The 16,102-nt window shown below is 40.3% G+C and overlaps 1 protein-coding gene across 3 annotated transcripts; it reads right to left on the bottom strand.

The window, feature by feature from the left end:
• Positions 1 to 1,609: 1,609 nt before the first annotated feature.
• Positions 1,610 to 15,525, bottom strand: ZNF572 (zinc finger protein 572). 3 transcript variants are annotated; one of them, XM_053559454.1, is made up of 5 exons: positions 15,405 to 15,489; positions 12,753 to 12,866; positions 7,102 to 12,114; positions 3,721 to 6,933; positions 1,610 to 3,547 (listed from the first exon to the last, which is right to left on the bottom strand). In XM_053559454.1, exons 2-3 carry the CDS (start codon positions 12,829 to 12,831, stop codon positions 10,631 to 10,633), a joined length of 1,563 nt encoding a protein of 520 aa, XP_053415429.1. In that variant the 5' UTR covers positions 12,832 to 12,866; positions 15,405 to 15,489; the 3' UTR covers positions 1,610 to 3,547; positions 3,721 to 6,933; positions 7,102 to 10,630. The 3 variants fall into 3 exon arrangements, 1 of the variants encoding a protein (XP_053415429.1); XR_008373927.1 differs by lacking the exon at positions 7,102 to 12,114 and having other exon boundaries at positions 1,631 to 3,547; positions 3,721 to 3,859; XR_008373926.1 differs by lacking the exons at positions 3,721 to 6,933; positions 7,102 to 12,114 and having other exon boundaries at positions 1,657 to 3,547; positions 15,405 to 15,525.
• Positions 15,526 to 16,102: the final 577 nt, after the last annotated feature.

The following is a 16,102-nucleotide window of genomic DNA, read 5'->3' as shown; positions in this document are numbered from 1 at the left end:
CCAAAACTGCAAAAAAAAAAAAAAAGAAAGAAAAGAAAAAATATATATATCAAATTATAAAAGGCTGAAGAAAAGAAATCAGTTTAATGTCTGAGAAATCATTTTCCTGAGGATTCAATAAACTTATTATTGGTATGTGTGAGTTCCTTTATTGCTAAAATGATAAAATACTTGAGCAGCTGATTCTGATAGATGATAATACACCATCACCAAGATGATTGTTACTTGCTTACCCTACACAGGGTGACCATAAAGTTTGCGTACAAATTACACACAAACTTTATGGCCGCCTTCTCCAACCAAAGACAGCCAAGTATAATCTCAAGTATATCATAAGAGGATTTTTTTCTTATTAAGTAGGTAATGTGTTAGTCTCTTGGAAGCAATTTTCTTTATATGTTTTTATCTCCACAAAGACATTCCTATAGGCCAGGCATGGTGACTTACACCTGTAATTCTAGCACTTGGGAGGCCAGTGCGGGTGGATTGCTTGAGCTTAGGAGTTCCAGACCAGCCTGAACAAGAGTAAGACCCTGTCTCTCCAAACAAAAAAAAATCTAGCCTGGCACTGTGGCAGGCACCTACTCAGGAGACTGAGGAAAGAGGATCCCTTGAGCCTAAGAGTTCAAGGTTGCTGTGAGTTATGAGGTCATAGCACTCAACCCCAACATGATTGAGTTAGAGTAAGACTAATTTACTAGAGTAAATTTTTTTTTTTTTTTTTTTTTTTAAAGTCATTCCTGGGCAGCGCCTGTGGCTCAGTCGGTAAGGCGCCGGCCCCATATACCGAGGGTGGTGGGTTCAAACCCAGCCCCGGCTGAACTGCAACCAAAAAATAGCTGGGCGTTGTGGCGGGCGCCGGTAGTCCCAGCTACTCGGGAGGCTGAGGCAAGAGAATCGCTTAAGCCCAGGAGTTGGAGGTTGCTGTGAGCTGTGTGATGCCATGGCACTCTACCGAGGGCCATAAAGTGAGACTCTGTCTCTACCAAAAAAAAAAAGTCATTCCTACAGTGTAAGGTCCTTAATTCTTTGAACAGTTCAAGATTCACTTCTGAATTTAGGACAAAAAGAGCTTTTTTTTTTTTTTCAGCTTATCTCTTACTCCTGAGCTCAGGCAATCCAGCCGCCTCAGCCTCCCAGAGTGCTGGGATTATAGGCATGAGCCACTGCACCCAGCCTCAAAAAGAACATTTGTAATGCCTGTATCTACCATGGGGCACACTACAAATGCCTGTATTTTCTAAACTGAATTAATATTATGTAAGCATTGCTTAAATATCTTTGAATCTTTACATGGCTCATTTATTCAAAAATGGAAATCTGTCATTGAAACCTGAAGCAAAGGCAATGATAGCATAGGCAGCATTCTAAGCGTTTTTCATACTTTCCCATTTTGCTCTCATGACAACACTCTTAGGTTGGTGCTACTTTTTAACCCTATGTTACAGACAAGAAAACTAATGTACAATGAAGTAGTCATAGCTAGTAAGCAGCAGAACCTGAAGCCAAGCCCAGGAAATCAAGTTTGAGAATCTAGCAATGATTGACTGTGGTTTTTCTTCCCATACAAAAATAAAGTTATCTTGGCTCAGTGCCTGTAGCTCAAGCAGCTAGGGCATTAGCCACATACACTGGAGCTGGCAGGTTCAAATACAGCCGGGCCTGCCAAACAACAACTACAACCGAAAAGTGACTGGGTGTTGTGGTGGGCGCCTGAGCTACTTGGGAGCGGAGGCAAGAGAATCGCTTTAGCCCAAGAGTTTGAGGTTGCTGTGAGATGTGATGCCACAGCACTCTACCCAGGGCAACAGCTTGAGACTCTGTCTCAAAAAAAAAAAAAAAAAGTTAACAAAGATTCACTTTCTATTCCCTTGCTTAAGCACCTCTGATGTCACTGTCCCTTTAGTCTGGCACAGCAGGTTAGCCCTTGTTAACTAAAATCAATTCTTAAGGCTCCCTCCTCCATCCGTGGCTGACTGGGCCCCTTCCTGGCCTAGGAGTAAAACTGAGTTTCTAGCCCTGAACAAGGAGATCAGACATCATATCCTCCTCCCTTCCTAGAGATGTCCTTTGTGATTCATTAACAGATATATCTGCAGGTCCTCAACATACACAATCACTCCTCTGGGCATATGTCCTGTAGTTTGTCTCTGATTTATAGATCTTTGTCTTAAATCAGCATTTCTTTTCACTGACTCCTGGTATATTAGACAAAGTCTCACTTTTTCAGCTAAAGAATGTTTAAACCCCCTATAATCTGTAAGTCCCCCACTTTCAAATGTCCTACCTTTTCAGGCCAAACTAATGTACACCTTCCAGATATTGATTTATGACTTTACCTGTAATTCCTGTCTCCCTGAAATGTTTAACACCAAACTATAACCCCACCACAACAAGTCCACTTGCTAAAGGTTTCTTGGACATGGCTCTGGGCCACAGTCCTCAAATTTGGCTCAGAATAAACCTCTTTATTTTACAGATTATGGTTTCTTTTCTATTGACACCCTGTATCTTAAGTGCCATTCCCCATGTGGGAAAAAGTCTTCCCCCCTTTCTTCAACTATCCCTTCCTTAAGATCCAGATTAATCATCATCTGTTTTTCTTTAAGTTTTCATAACTCCACCTCTTCATTGTGGCAGTGGCCAATTTTGCATTAATTATCTGTTCACATATCCTATTCTAGAGGATTCAACTCTGTAAGCCAAGGATCATGTCTTATTCACAGTTACATATTCAGCATTTGATGTATGGTAAGCCGGTTTCAATGTATTGAATACAACTTTTCCTTTTTTTCATTTTGTCCTCCACCTCCCTTTTAGTAGCAAATTAGGCAATTCCCATTTCACTTTTTATATGAAACACATTAGAAATACATTAGTTTGAAACTCTCAAAACTTTCTTACTCACCACTTTATCCAAAGACTTTTTTAACTCAAATCATATAATAGATATTTTCTCAGCATTTATATAATCTTCTTCAAATTCTAGTTGCAAGTAAGAAACTTTATTTGGAACTTTATTTTTGCTTTCTTTTTCTCCTTTTTTGGCTCATAAAGCCAGAGAGGGCATATTAATTCTAATTTAATGTAATAAGTAAGTAACAAGTAGCAAGTATCTATTTTGTGTTGAGAGAGGATATCCGAGAAGGGTGAGGTTTAGGAGAACAGGTCTTCTCAAGGAGACCACAAGGATACTCTTGCAAGGTCCTCTCCATGGTGACTCAGCTCTTGGGAATTTGTAAACTTAACTTCCTGGAATGCGGAAATTTCCAAGTTCTGTGAAATCCTGTAGTTCTGTAGGGGCTGGAGTAGCATCTCCCGCTTGATTCAAACTGGCCAATGGGTACCTGTGGGGTGGAACTTTTTGACTGTTGATAAAAAGGGAAAGACCAAGCCAGTCGGGGAGTGTGGCCATTTGGAATTCTTCTATGCCGTAAGCTCCTGGCTGGTGAATAAAGCCCTTCCTCCTGTAAACGTGGTGTTTGGGTGCTCTTTCTCTCCATTGGGCCTCATCTTCCTGTAACAGTATCAGGTAGTGTGCTTGGTGCTAGGAATGAACAAAGCAGGCATAGTAACTGTCATTCTGTAGTTTAGAGTTTAAAGAGAAAACAGCAATAAACAAGAAATAATAGAAGTCCTTTGTGTAGGGAAAAGAGCAGGCAGATGTTGCTCTGGATGGTAACAAGCTGCAAACTAAACTAGGGATCAAGGAAGGCCTACCAGATTAAGTTACTTTTAAGCCCAGGTTTGAAGAATGAGTGGGGGGTGGGGTGGGGGGGACAGCTCCTGTGGCTCAAAGGAGTAGGGCGCTGGCCCCATATGCCGGAGGTGGTGGGTTCAAACCCAGCCCTGGCCAAAACTGCAACAACAAAAAAAGAAGAATTAGTGGGAATAACCAGGTATTACCTCTAATTGTCAATGTCAATAATCATGCTGTTACCTGATGAAGAGGGTTGGGCCGCCTATCACTGTCAGCCAATACGCAGAGACAGGGATAGGTCCACTGAATTTTGTCAGAAGACCGGGATTCTGGAGAACAGTGAGAGTAGCCTCTCGGAGACAGTTCTAATTTTCCATTTTCAACATTACAGTTTTATACATTTAAGTTCCTTATCTTAAACAATAATCAGCAGAACCCCATGACCCATAGTAAACAATAATCAGTATGACTCACAACCCAAAGCAACAGTTCAATTCAAAAGTCAATCTCCTGAATCAATCCACCTATTCAAGATAGACTCCTTCCAGGTGGGAGTTAAATTTATGAGACAGTGAGAAGAGGAGACAGGGAGTGAAGGTCAGGGAGGACCTGGACCCACCAGACCAGCTGCTTCATGTTGGCCCTAGCCTGACAGACTTCATCTTATTTCCACCACATGTGCTCTCAATACCTTACTTTTCTTTTCCTCCTCCTCATACTGATTTTTTTTTTTTTTTTTTTTTTTGGTCCCTGAGAAAAACACTAATCCATGCAGCCAAAAATACAAGCTTTTCAGTGTTGATGGCAGTATGATTGCAAAGACGAGGGTTCTAGTCTTCTGAGCAGTTGTATTTGCTCTCTTTCCATAACTCTTCCTTCTGCTTTTTCTTCAACATTGTTAACTTGAAATAATATATAGAGATGGATCTCTAAGCGAAGAGTTTATTTGGGAATACACAAGAGTTGCAATTCAGAACATAACCAGAAGGAATGGGCAATCTCTATAACACTTCCCCAACTGTTTTTGGGAACTGAGACCTGGGTCTCTTCTTCGGGTCCTGAGGGGAAGAGGAACATCTTTTGTTCTTTGTGCTGCAGGAGATGGGTAGCTGAACTGTCTGGAGGCCTGTTGTAGGGGAGGTCCCAGTAGGCTTCTCAGGAGGAGGGAGGTCATAGCTGAAATGGGCATTAGAATCATTAACTGCAGTTAAATAACAATAGCCTAGAACTGAAGGCACTCCCTATAAAAGCTGTTTCCGCTCATGTATGGGAAATTTGGACTTTGAGACAATAGTCCTCCATTTTTTCTTCTTTGCCAGCAGAGTAATAAACTTCTCTTTCCTTCTTCAACCACTTGTTCTTGTTCTTCTGATGCAGCTTCATGGACAAGTGCTGAGCTTTCCATAACAGACACATGCAGACCAGTGTAGCCATTAGGAGTGTCTCAAGACCAAAAGGAAAGTTTGAAATTTTATTGGGGAAAGAGGAAGGCAAGTTGTTTTGAAAGATATTTCATTGGTGCTAGCAGTGTCTTCCAGGAGCCAGCTGGTTTTGATCGATGAATATCAGCAGTTACACCTGATAAGATGTTGAAAGCGTGCTGGAGCTTAAACAGCGGGTTCTTGGGTGGCCAAAGAATTGAAAGACACACCACTAACAGATCCATAAAAACACAGTAGGATGGCTGACCGTCCTTTGTGAAAAGACAGCCAGATAAAAGAAAACCTATTTGCCACCCTTAAGGGCACTCCATCCACATTTCTTTCAAGGAGGCACTCCAGGGTGTACCCTGCCCAGAGTCTTTCAGTTGAAATACCCTTTCTGGGTAGACAGGACAATCGTGATGAAATAAAGAGTACACACCACAGTAGAGTATTCAGAGTTTATTGATAAGACATAAAAATGCTCTGCAAAAGTTAAGACAAGGCTTAACAGTAAAGGGGTGGCTAAAATGGCTCACCAATCTTCACTCAAATTTCTACTTCTTATATACCCAAAGCTACCCTTTTTCCAATATGGTATTCTTTATTAATTTGCATAGTTCAAAGCAAAGATCACATTAACTTGTAGCATAATTCAGTGACCTATTACAACATTCTAATTCAAGAGTTAATCTCTGAAAGGTATAAACAGTGGTGCCCAGAGATAAGGCCACAGAGATGTCCAGGCCAGGTTTATGGAAAGGGGAGAGTGACCCACCTGGACGGTGCAAAGCTAGCATCTGCACCCAGGGGCAGTTAGAGACCACTTTTACTTGGAACCCTGGGTGGTGGGCACATTCCACAGCATTCCAGGAATGTTAGGGTCGTTCCCTGAGAACTTCTGGGGGGTGGAGCTAGCAAGATCCTCTGTGTCTTTGTTTTAGGAGAAGAGGAGGAGGAGGTGGGGAAAATGGTTTGTGTGTGGCTGTGTTAGGCCCTCCAACAATCTCCTAAATCAATCCATCTAAATTACTCAAAGTAGGCATCGTTAGGGTGGGAGCTAAATTTACAAAACTCTAAGAATGGGAGACAGTGAAGGTCAGGCAGGACCTAACCAACCAGACCAGCTGCGTCATGGAGCCTGCCCGACTCCATTTTACTATCACTACATGTGCTTTCACCCTGGCACAAGATCAGCATCTGTTGTGGAATCAGTCTCAGACACGCATCATTCACTCTGCAAAAAAAATGACACCCCCCCCTTCTCACAACCCCCTCTCAGTCTACACAGGCACCCCCTGCCCTGTTGTTTCATCTGCCTTTGAATAAGCTCATTCCTACCTTAATCTTCTCTGGCCCTGTGCTTTGTCAGTTTTAACTAGTTCCCTCAGGGTTGTTCTCTGCTTTACAGACTTCCTTCTGAATAACAGACAGGGGCTGCAAGTTTTGCTTTTCAGAGACCCCTTCAAAAACCTTATACAGTTAGGTCTCTGTGGTTTTTCCACTGAATTGCCAAAACAGTTTCTAGTACAGCTGGACGTAACCTGGGTGCCTTCCCCATGGCCTCCAGACCCCATTTTGGTTGAGTATGATATAAATGACTCCATTTTGTGTAATCAACCTTCACAACATGAATTTTACAAACTAAAAGATACCCATTGGCCAAACCTGAATTGAACTGAGTCTCCTACTTTTGGGGTGCACTTCATTTTCTGAATCAGGTGGCAATGGCAATACATACTGAACTAGCCAGATCCTTCCTCAACCATTCCTTCTCTTAGCACTTCAGGCTTGGAGCAGTATTTCATTTCCCTAGATCTTTTTTTTTTTTTTTTTTTTTGTAGAGACAGAGTCTCACTTTATGGCCCTCGGTAGAGTGCCGTGGCATCACACAGCTCACAGCAACCTCCAACTCCTGGGCTTAAGCGATTCTCTTGCCTCAGCCTCCCAAGTAGCTGGGACTACAGGCGCCCGCCACACCTAGATCTTAATATACAGGATGTCCATAAAGTTTGTGTGTAATTTACTATGTTAAACTATTTTAAATAGCACATGAACTGTATGTCCACCTTGTATTAATGTAATACATTAATATATTACTGCTTTGAATTACAGTAATATATTATACTTTTTTTTTTACATATGATTTACTTTTCTCCATCCCCTCTGAAAAGGTGTCGAACAAAATTATTTCACTGTAGTAATTTAAATTGATGAAATTTCTGGAAGGCAACTGACCAATAAGCCTTTAAAATCATTTATGACCTTTGATTTAATAATCCTACCTCTGGAAATTCACCCTGAGAAAATAATTACACACATACACTAAGATTTGCATACAAAAAAGAAAAGCAAAACTAAACTAAATAATCACTAACCCAACACCAAAACAAAACAACCAAAAAACTCTGTTCACATCAGAGTTTATTATTTTTAATAGTAAACAAATAGAAACAATACAAATGCCCAACTCTAGGATAATTAAATTGTTAGGGCACATCCATTCAGTGTAATATCATCATGAAGACATTAAAAATGTCTTATCATAATGATTTTATTTCATTTTTTAGAGATAGGGTGTCACTGTATTGCCTAGAGTGGTCTCAAACTCCTACTCTCAAGTGATCCTTTTGCCTCAGCCTCCCAACTAGGTGGGATGATAGGCTCAAGCTACTATACCAGGCTTCATAATAAATATTTCTATTATTTATTGTTTGTTGGTTTTGAGACAGAGTCTCACTCTGTCACCTTAGGGGGTTGAGTTCTGTGGTGTCATCACTCACAGCAACCTCAAACTCTAGGGCTCAAGTGATCTTCATGCCTCTGACTGCAGAGTAGCTGGGACTACAGGCACCCACCACCATGCCTGACTAGTTTTTCTCTTTTTAGTAGAGATGGGTCTTGCTTTTACTCAGGCAATAATAATATTTCTAAAATCAGTAAAATGACAAACAATATGAAGAAAAATATCAAAACACAATACTATACATATTCATATACTGAATGATCTAATTTTTAAAGCGTTTATTCATACACTTAGAAAAGAGGCTGTTGGGAAATACCCCGGAACTTTCACAGTGAGTAATCCCTGGAGAAAATTAGGGGTCATTTTAATTTTGGTCTTCATACTTCTATATATTACTTAATGTTCAGAAAATAAACAATGCTAAAGTAGAAAATCTTTCACCTGTATTTATCAACGAATGCCTTCACCAACAAATGCCTTCTTTTTAGGGGGAACACAGTCTCACTCTGTTATCCCAGACTAAAGTGCTGTGACCTCATAGCTCACAGCAACCTCAAACTCCTGGGTCTATGTGATCCTCTTGCCTCAGCCTCCTGAGTAGCTGGGACTTCAGGTGCCCACCATAATGCCTGGCTAATTTTTCTGTTTTTAGTAGAGAAAGACTGCCACTCTTACCAGGCTGAGCTCAAACTCCTGAGCTCAAGCGATCCACCTGCATATAGGTGTGAACCAAGCCCAGCTTAACCAATGAATGTCTTCTTAATGTGAACATTTATTTATGACTTAGCATGGCCCAAAATCAATCACGGTCAATTTGCAACCAAGCTTCCTTTCCATCTCTTAATCTGTCAAATGCGAAAATATGTACTGACTTATCCGACTTAAGCAGTGTTAGAACAGAAACCTGACCATCTTAGCACGCACAAGCTACCTCTGCCTGGAAGTGGCTACAAGCCCACCAAGCCAGGCATTCTGATTCCATCTGTATCCCTATAACCAAGCCCCACCCTTTGGACCATCCTCAGCTTTGACTTAATTTTAACTTTGCTGGAAGAGGAGAGTGCTCTTAGATGTCCGTAGTAAAAAAAAAAAAAAAAAAAAATACTCTAAAATCTTGTCCTGAGATACTATTAAAATTTAAGAAAATTTGGCAAATACTATATAACATTCAAGGCTGAAAGATGCTTAAGTGAGACCCACATAAAAGCCAACGATGTCCAATAGTGTCAATCACCCCCAAATACTTCTTAAATATCTTCATTTGTTAGCTTTTGCTTTATTTTTAAATAATATAACAATCCAAAACCAGACAATTCAATCATGAAAAATGAAACAATCCCCATGCAACACAATTCCCCTCTAGTCACAGCCCTTTGCAGCAGCCACAACTGGCTCCACATTCCTAATACACATCTCTACATATTCTTAATAAAATATACTGTGAATTCAAAAGTGAGATGAAATCATGGGCAACTGAGGAGTCCTAACCTTCCTACCCCTCTGCCTTTTGCACTAGGAGAAAAGTTGGGAGAGAGAGAATATGACATATCTAAAATTTTCCAAAGCATTTTTGCCATAGTACAGATGAGTAGGGAAGGTGAGTTCTCAGTTATGAGACCCACATACCAAGTATGTTAAGAGGCCAAAGAAAACTGCCAGTGCAGGAGCTAAGGAATCTCAGTGTCCACTGGCAAACTGTCCTTGGTCACTGGCTCAGAATTGGTGGGTTCATTATTAGAAAAACAAAAAACAAGCAAAAAACAAAAAACAAACAAAAAAACAGTTCCTGAGCTGAGCAGGAATTACACAATGGGAAAACTCCCAGAAAAGACTCTGCCAAAAATTTACAAACAGAATTCAGGAATCTTACCTACTACATGTATTCTGACTTTGGTCAAGAAATTCACTAGAAAATGCAGTTGGCTGCACATAAATGATAACTCTTAGACTTAGCACCTTCAAAACTCTATACCATCTCTATTCTTTATTGCAATTCCTTTTGGAGAGCAAAAACCACACAGCATATTCCTACAGTCTCGTAGGAAATATTTATGAGTCAAGAATGATGATCCTGAAAGAAAAAACCTTCCATAATACCCAATACAGCACCCACTAGCCACATGTCGCTACTGAGCACTTAGCAAGTAGCTAGTGTGACTAGGGAACTGCATTTAAAATTGCATTTATCTAAATATAAATTAATTAATATAAATTTAAATAGCCACATATGGCTAGAAGCTATGGTATCGGGCAGCACAGTTATAAATGCTGTAAGATAATTTTTAGTGAATAAAAATGTATTTTAAAATATGAATCTTTTAAGACCCAAGAAAACATCCAGGATATCACATTATTTGGTCAAAAAGATCCTTTCTCTGAATAAACACCTGAGGCCAGTAATGGTCTGTCTCTACCCAATAAGGCAAAAGAAAATAAGGTAAAATAACAATACTAGCTTCTAGTTTTCACCTGTCCTGTTGCTTACTCATAGGATCACTCTTTATGTGTTCCTTTGACTCTATTTCTATCTTACCTTAAATTAAAAAAAATTTTTTTTCTCTTTTTCTTCACCCTTGGGAATACCTCTCACGGACAGATCCAGTAACCTGGTGATCTGGGATCTTCCCAGCCTCTAGGCCAGAAGGCTGACATTTTCCAAATGTTTTGACAAACACACAAAAGAAACTTTATAGCCCAATAATCACAGAATACCTTAAACCCTAATGGTCCAACTGGGCAGGGGGAACAACCAGGCTTTGGGACTTAGGAAGAAGATAAATTTGAGACTGAAAATGAAGGTATAAGAGGCATTTCCTTTGAATGGTTTTTCCATTCAAAGGAAAACTCAACAGACTTTTCTATGTGAATTTTCCGGTGCTGACTGAGGTAGGCACTTCTACTGAAGCATTTCTCACAGTCGGTACATCTGTAAGGTTTTTCTCCTATGTGGGTTCTCCGGTGCCTGGTAAGGTTAAAACTTTGACTGAAGCATTCACCACAATCAGGACATTTATAAGGTTTCTCTCCTGTGTGTGTCCTTTGGTGAATCACCAGCGTGGAACTCTGACTGAAAGTTTTCCAGCACTCAGAACACCTGTAAGGTTTTTCTCCTGTGTGTGTTCTCTGATGTCTAATGAGATGGGAGCTAAGGCCAAAACTCTTTCCACATTCACAACATCTATATGGTTTCTCTCCTGGCTGGATTCTGCATTCTTCTACCACACTGCAGTTCTGACTCAAACTTTCTTCATATTCAGCACTTTCACAGGATTTGTCTCCTGTATGTGTTTTCTGGTGTGTAATGAGGTTTGAACTTCGACTAAAATTCTTCCCACATTCTGGACACTGATAGGGTTTTTCTCCTGTATGTATTCTCTGATGCTTTATTAGAGTAGAATTACAACCAAAGTTTTTTCCACACTCAAGACATTTGTAGGGTTTCTCACCTGTGTGTGTCCGCTGGTGACGTATCAGGCTGGAACTCTGACTAAAACTCTTCCCACAATCAGGGCACTTGTAAGGTTTTTCCCCAGTGTGAGTCCTCTGATGTTCTATTAGGACATAGCTGTGGCCGAAACCTTTTCCACAAACAGGACATTCATATGGTTTTTCACCTGTATGTGTTCTGTGATGCTGAATAAGGTGAGAGCTGCTACTGAAACACTTCCCACACTCAGGACATTTATAGGGCCTCTCTCCCGTGTGAGTTCTCTCATGAATAATCAGATGGGAAGTATTGCTGAAGCTTTTCCCACATTCACCGCACTGGTAGGGCTTCTCTCCTGTGTGCATTCTTAGATGCTGAATCAGATGAGAACTGTTACAGAAGCATTTCCCACACTGAGAGCACTTATAAGGCTTTTCTCCTGAGTGGGTCCTCTGGTGAGTACGCAAATGAGAGCTATTATTGAAGCTTTTCCAACATTCAGGACATTTGTAGGGTTTGTCTCCAAAGGATGACTTCTGCTGGACAGAGGCACTGGCATCTTCTCTTGGGTACCATTCCTGAAGATTGGGGTTTTCCTCTTTTTTCCCTTTAGAATTTCTCCAGTTCTTTGACTTGACATTATTCTCACAGGAATCATGACACCAAATCTCATCTTGAGACCAAGTCAATGGCATTTCTTTTGCATCTTCATGATCAGAATTTTGTAAGCCAATTCTTTCAGACCATTTTGAAGCTAGCTTTTTATGTGCCTTAGAATTATTGTGATGAAAAGTTTCCAAATTATTCTTACTTTCATCTCCTGAAAGAATGAACAAATATACTAAACATATTCCCTATCTAGCAGAGAAGTAAATTCTAAGTTACAGTGAAAAAGAGGGATAATAATGTAAAACCTCATAGATTATTTTACATGAAAAGTGTTTAAAGTTAGTTTTATTTCTTTTCTCTGTGTTCACCAGAAGCAGGTGAATTTTTTATACTTAGTAACAACATTAATGAATTGTTTGAACCACAGTCAGCAACTGCCAAGGGGGATATAAATTTCAAAACAAATGCATTAAATTTTATCCTATAAGACTTAGGGGGAAAAGCATTTGAATAGGGATGAAATTGAATAGGATTCCATCTGAGGTGAATACTAGACAATAGCTTTGTTAAAATCTGAGTAAACACTATAGAAATAACAGTAGCCACTAGATTTAACAGTAGCTTTACATGTGGTATCTCATAATTCTAAAACATGTGAGATAATTATCATTCATTTTCTTCTTAAAGATGAGAGAAACCTGAAACTGAAAGAATTAACATTGCTTTTAAGTGACAGAGCAGGGAATCAAACTAAGGTTTGTCTCATTCTAATGCTCTGATCTTTCTACATACTCTGCAGAATATCTAGTGATAAATTTCCTAAGGATTCAAATCTTTTTCATCCCTTACCTGTAAAGGGACTTTTCAAACTCTCCTTCTCCATGAAGCCATTAGAATCTGAGACCAACAATTCTTTTCCTTGTTCCATCACAATGATCACAGCAAGGTTAGAGATCAGAAATCCTGTGAAAGGAAACAAATCATGCTTGGAGGCATTGTTAAAGTGTATTCCTCCTCCTTTGTTCCTAATCATTGAAATATAATAATAGTAGGCATAGAATTCTCTGTTAACCATACTGAAAGTAAAGATGCCTCTTGGTATCTTTAGAAAAAAAATCTTATCTCAGATACAAGTGTTTAGAATTAATGATTAACCTGATTAATCTTTTCTTAAAAAAAAATGAATTAGAAATTAATTTAAATTAGCCCCTTTAGCTAATTGTGCACATGTGAATGTGAATTAAATGTGAATTCACATTTAAATCTTCACATTTAATATACACAAATCTTCACATTCAATTTAATGTGAATTAAATCTTCACATTAAAGTTCTGAGGAGCAATCTTCAAAAGTAGAACGAATACTCACTGTCCACTCATCGCTTAGAAACACTTTTAACTAAAAAAACAAAGTAATTTTTTTAAAAAGGCACCAATAATAAAACGAATAAAGACCTCAAGGGAGTGGGCTGGGTGGTTCATGCCTCTTATGTCAGCATTTTTGGAGACCAAGGCAGGAGGATTGCTTGAGGTTAAGAGTTTCAAACTAGGCTGGGCAAATAGCAAGACCCCATCCATATTAAAAATTGAAAAATTAGCTGGGCATGGTGGCATGTGCCTATAGTTCCAGCTACTTGGGAGGCTGAGACAGGAGGACTGCTTGAGCCTAGGAATTTGAAACTAGCCAGAGCAATACAACAAGACTCTGTCTCTCTAAAAAAAACCCTTAAAACAACTAGGTGGGCATCGTGCACATGCCTGTAGTCCTAGCTTCTTGAGAGGCGGAAGTGGGAGAATTGCTTGAGCACAGGATTTTGACCTTACAGCGAGCTATGAGCATGCCATTGCTTGCCCTCCAGCATGCAGAGAGACCCTGTCTCAAAGAAAAAAAAAAAAAAAAAGATTTCTGGCGGCGCCTGTGGTTTAGTGGATAAGGCACAGGCCCCATATACCGAGGTTGGTGGGTATGAGCCCAGCCAAACTGCAACAAAAAAAAAAAAAAAGAAAGAAAGAAAGAAAAAAAAGATCTCAAGGAATCCAGACAAAAGCATAAGAAGCTAAAGAAGAGACTACACCCTATTTAGTTGCAAAAGAACAACTTGGTCTTTGACAGAAGAAACCTTTGAAGTATGATTCAAAGGAAAGTTAGGATTTATATAACCGGTTAACAAGAAATTAGGACAGAGCATAATTACAGCCAACAATCCCTCAATATAAAAAGGAGAAAAGAGATTGAAGAGAGAACTCTTTCTTCCTTGCTGTAAGTTTCTAAGTCTACTATAATCACACATCCAATGCGACCTAAACTTTATCTTCTGAAGCCAACTATAATCCCCGACCTACTTTAAGAGAATAGAAAAAGTCTCACTGGTAGGCAGTTATATATGGCCTTGGCATTCATTTCAGGATCTAAAGAATAGCATAATTGTGGGAAAAATAAAAGCTTAAAAGGATATACAAAGGCATACACACACAAAATAGTGTACTTAATAATTTTCACCCTACTATGCCTATCCTATGCCAGGTAATGAACTCAACAATTTGCACATATTTCTTATTTAAAGTAGCCCTTTGAAGTGTATTAACAATTACCAGCATTTCACAGATGAGTTAGGAAAGCATTAAAAACTTTCCTAAGGTCACATACAAAGTGGTAGAACAGGTCTGAGCCCCAAATCTGATTGGATGGTGACTTTCACACTCTTATCTATTACAGTAACCTAGAACAAGAAGCAGAGCTGGGCATCATCCCCAACCGTAAGTGATCCTCAAAAAGTACCTTTATCTTAGAATATATTAACTGGACTTTTAGAAAACAGATCTACATCCCTAACCCTTCTATCAAAGTGGGCCAGCATTCTATAAGCACACTCAGCAACTAGGGATTTGTTCTAGAGAAGGGTGAAACTAATCTAAATTACACAAGTTCCCAGTATTTGAGTGGGAAAAACATACACCTGAAAGCAAAAAGCGGGGGAGTTCTTCAAACGAAGTAATGTATGTTTTACAAGGGAAGCATGAGTCTAACATATTACTGTCCCATCATTTTCCCTACTAAAATACTCATAAATTTAGTAGTAAAAGAGCCCTTCTGGCCCAGCAAAACGGTGGGAAATTCAAGGCCATAAATGGTACTAAAAGGCTGTCAGTAAGACGTCCTTCTAAAGAAAAGGGTTGTTTTTGTAGACGTCATTTTACAGAGAAGAGCAAACAGGTGATTAGGATGGGGTCGTGCTTTGATCAGAACGCATTCCGAAGAAAATGCACCGCCTGAAGCTTAAAGAACCGTTGGCAGGGAACAGCGAAGTTTCAGGAGACCAGACCATCCCCTGCAGACAGGATCCCCCCAGGCGAGGACGGCGCGCGGGCGGTGGAGCAGGAGAGGCTGGGCCTCCGCCAGAGCAGCCCCGGGATGGGGGGCGAGCGCTGCAGCCTGGGCGGTGCAGTTTCCACTCCTGTTGCCCACAGCCCAAGGCTCCCTTCCCCCCAAGAAGGAACTCACTGTTCTGGGGCCTGCACCCCAGGCGCCCCGCACCCCCAGCGGTCCCGGAACAAGGAGCCCCCGCTCTTTCTGACCCCACCAACCCGGGGTCCTAAACACTCCCACCCATAAGCACAGAAACAGGAAGTTACCCCCTTGCTCCCCGGCGGGCTTTGCCGGGGACTCTCTAGGAAGCGTTGACGGCTGACTCTCGTTGATCTTAACCCTTAGGGTCCTGGACCGGAAAGAGCACGTTGGTGAATTTCCTTTACTTTGGCAGTGACTCGGCCACTGTGAGTCTTTCTTCTCACTGGTCGACAGCCTTATGCTAGGAGTCTGACTGGAGTTTAAACTCTTCCTTGCCTTCAGGGTATCATCAGGTTTACCACTGCCAGCACCATAATTATCTTCATCATTAAATAAAAATCAATCAAGTATTTGTTGACTACCTATTGTTTGTGTTCCCACAACTGTGAACATGCACATATAGTTAACTATTTGTGAAAAAGCTGGAGAGCTAAGGCAACTATCCACATATGGAACAATTATTTTGCAAGGCACCATTATTAATCATACTCAGAGAAGCAGTTTATCCCTCCTCTTTCGTTACAAAGAAAAGAGAAGCCAATCCCTCCATCTCTCCTATGCCACACATACAAATCCACTTAAGTTTGCACCCCACCATTCTCTTTCTTCCCTCCTGTTACAGCAGAGGATCG

The sequence above is a fragment of the Nycticebus coucang genome, chromosome 13, assembly GCF_027406575.1.
Source record: "Nycticebus coucang isolate mNycCou1 chromosome 13, mNycCou1.pri, whole genome shotgun sequence".
Classification (NCBI taxonomy): Eukaryota; Metazoa; Chordata; class Mammalia; order Primates; family Lorisidae; genus Nycticebus; species Nycticebus coucang.
Note: the sequence above shows the minus strand (reverse complement) of the source record. Positions and strands in the feature narration are given on the sequence as shown.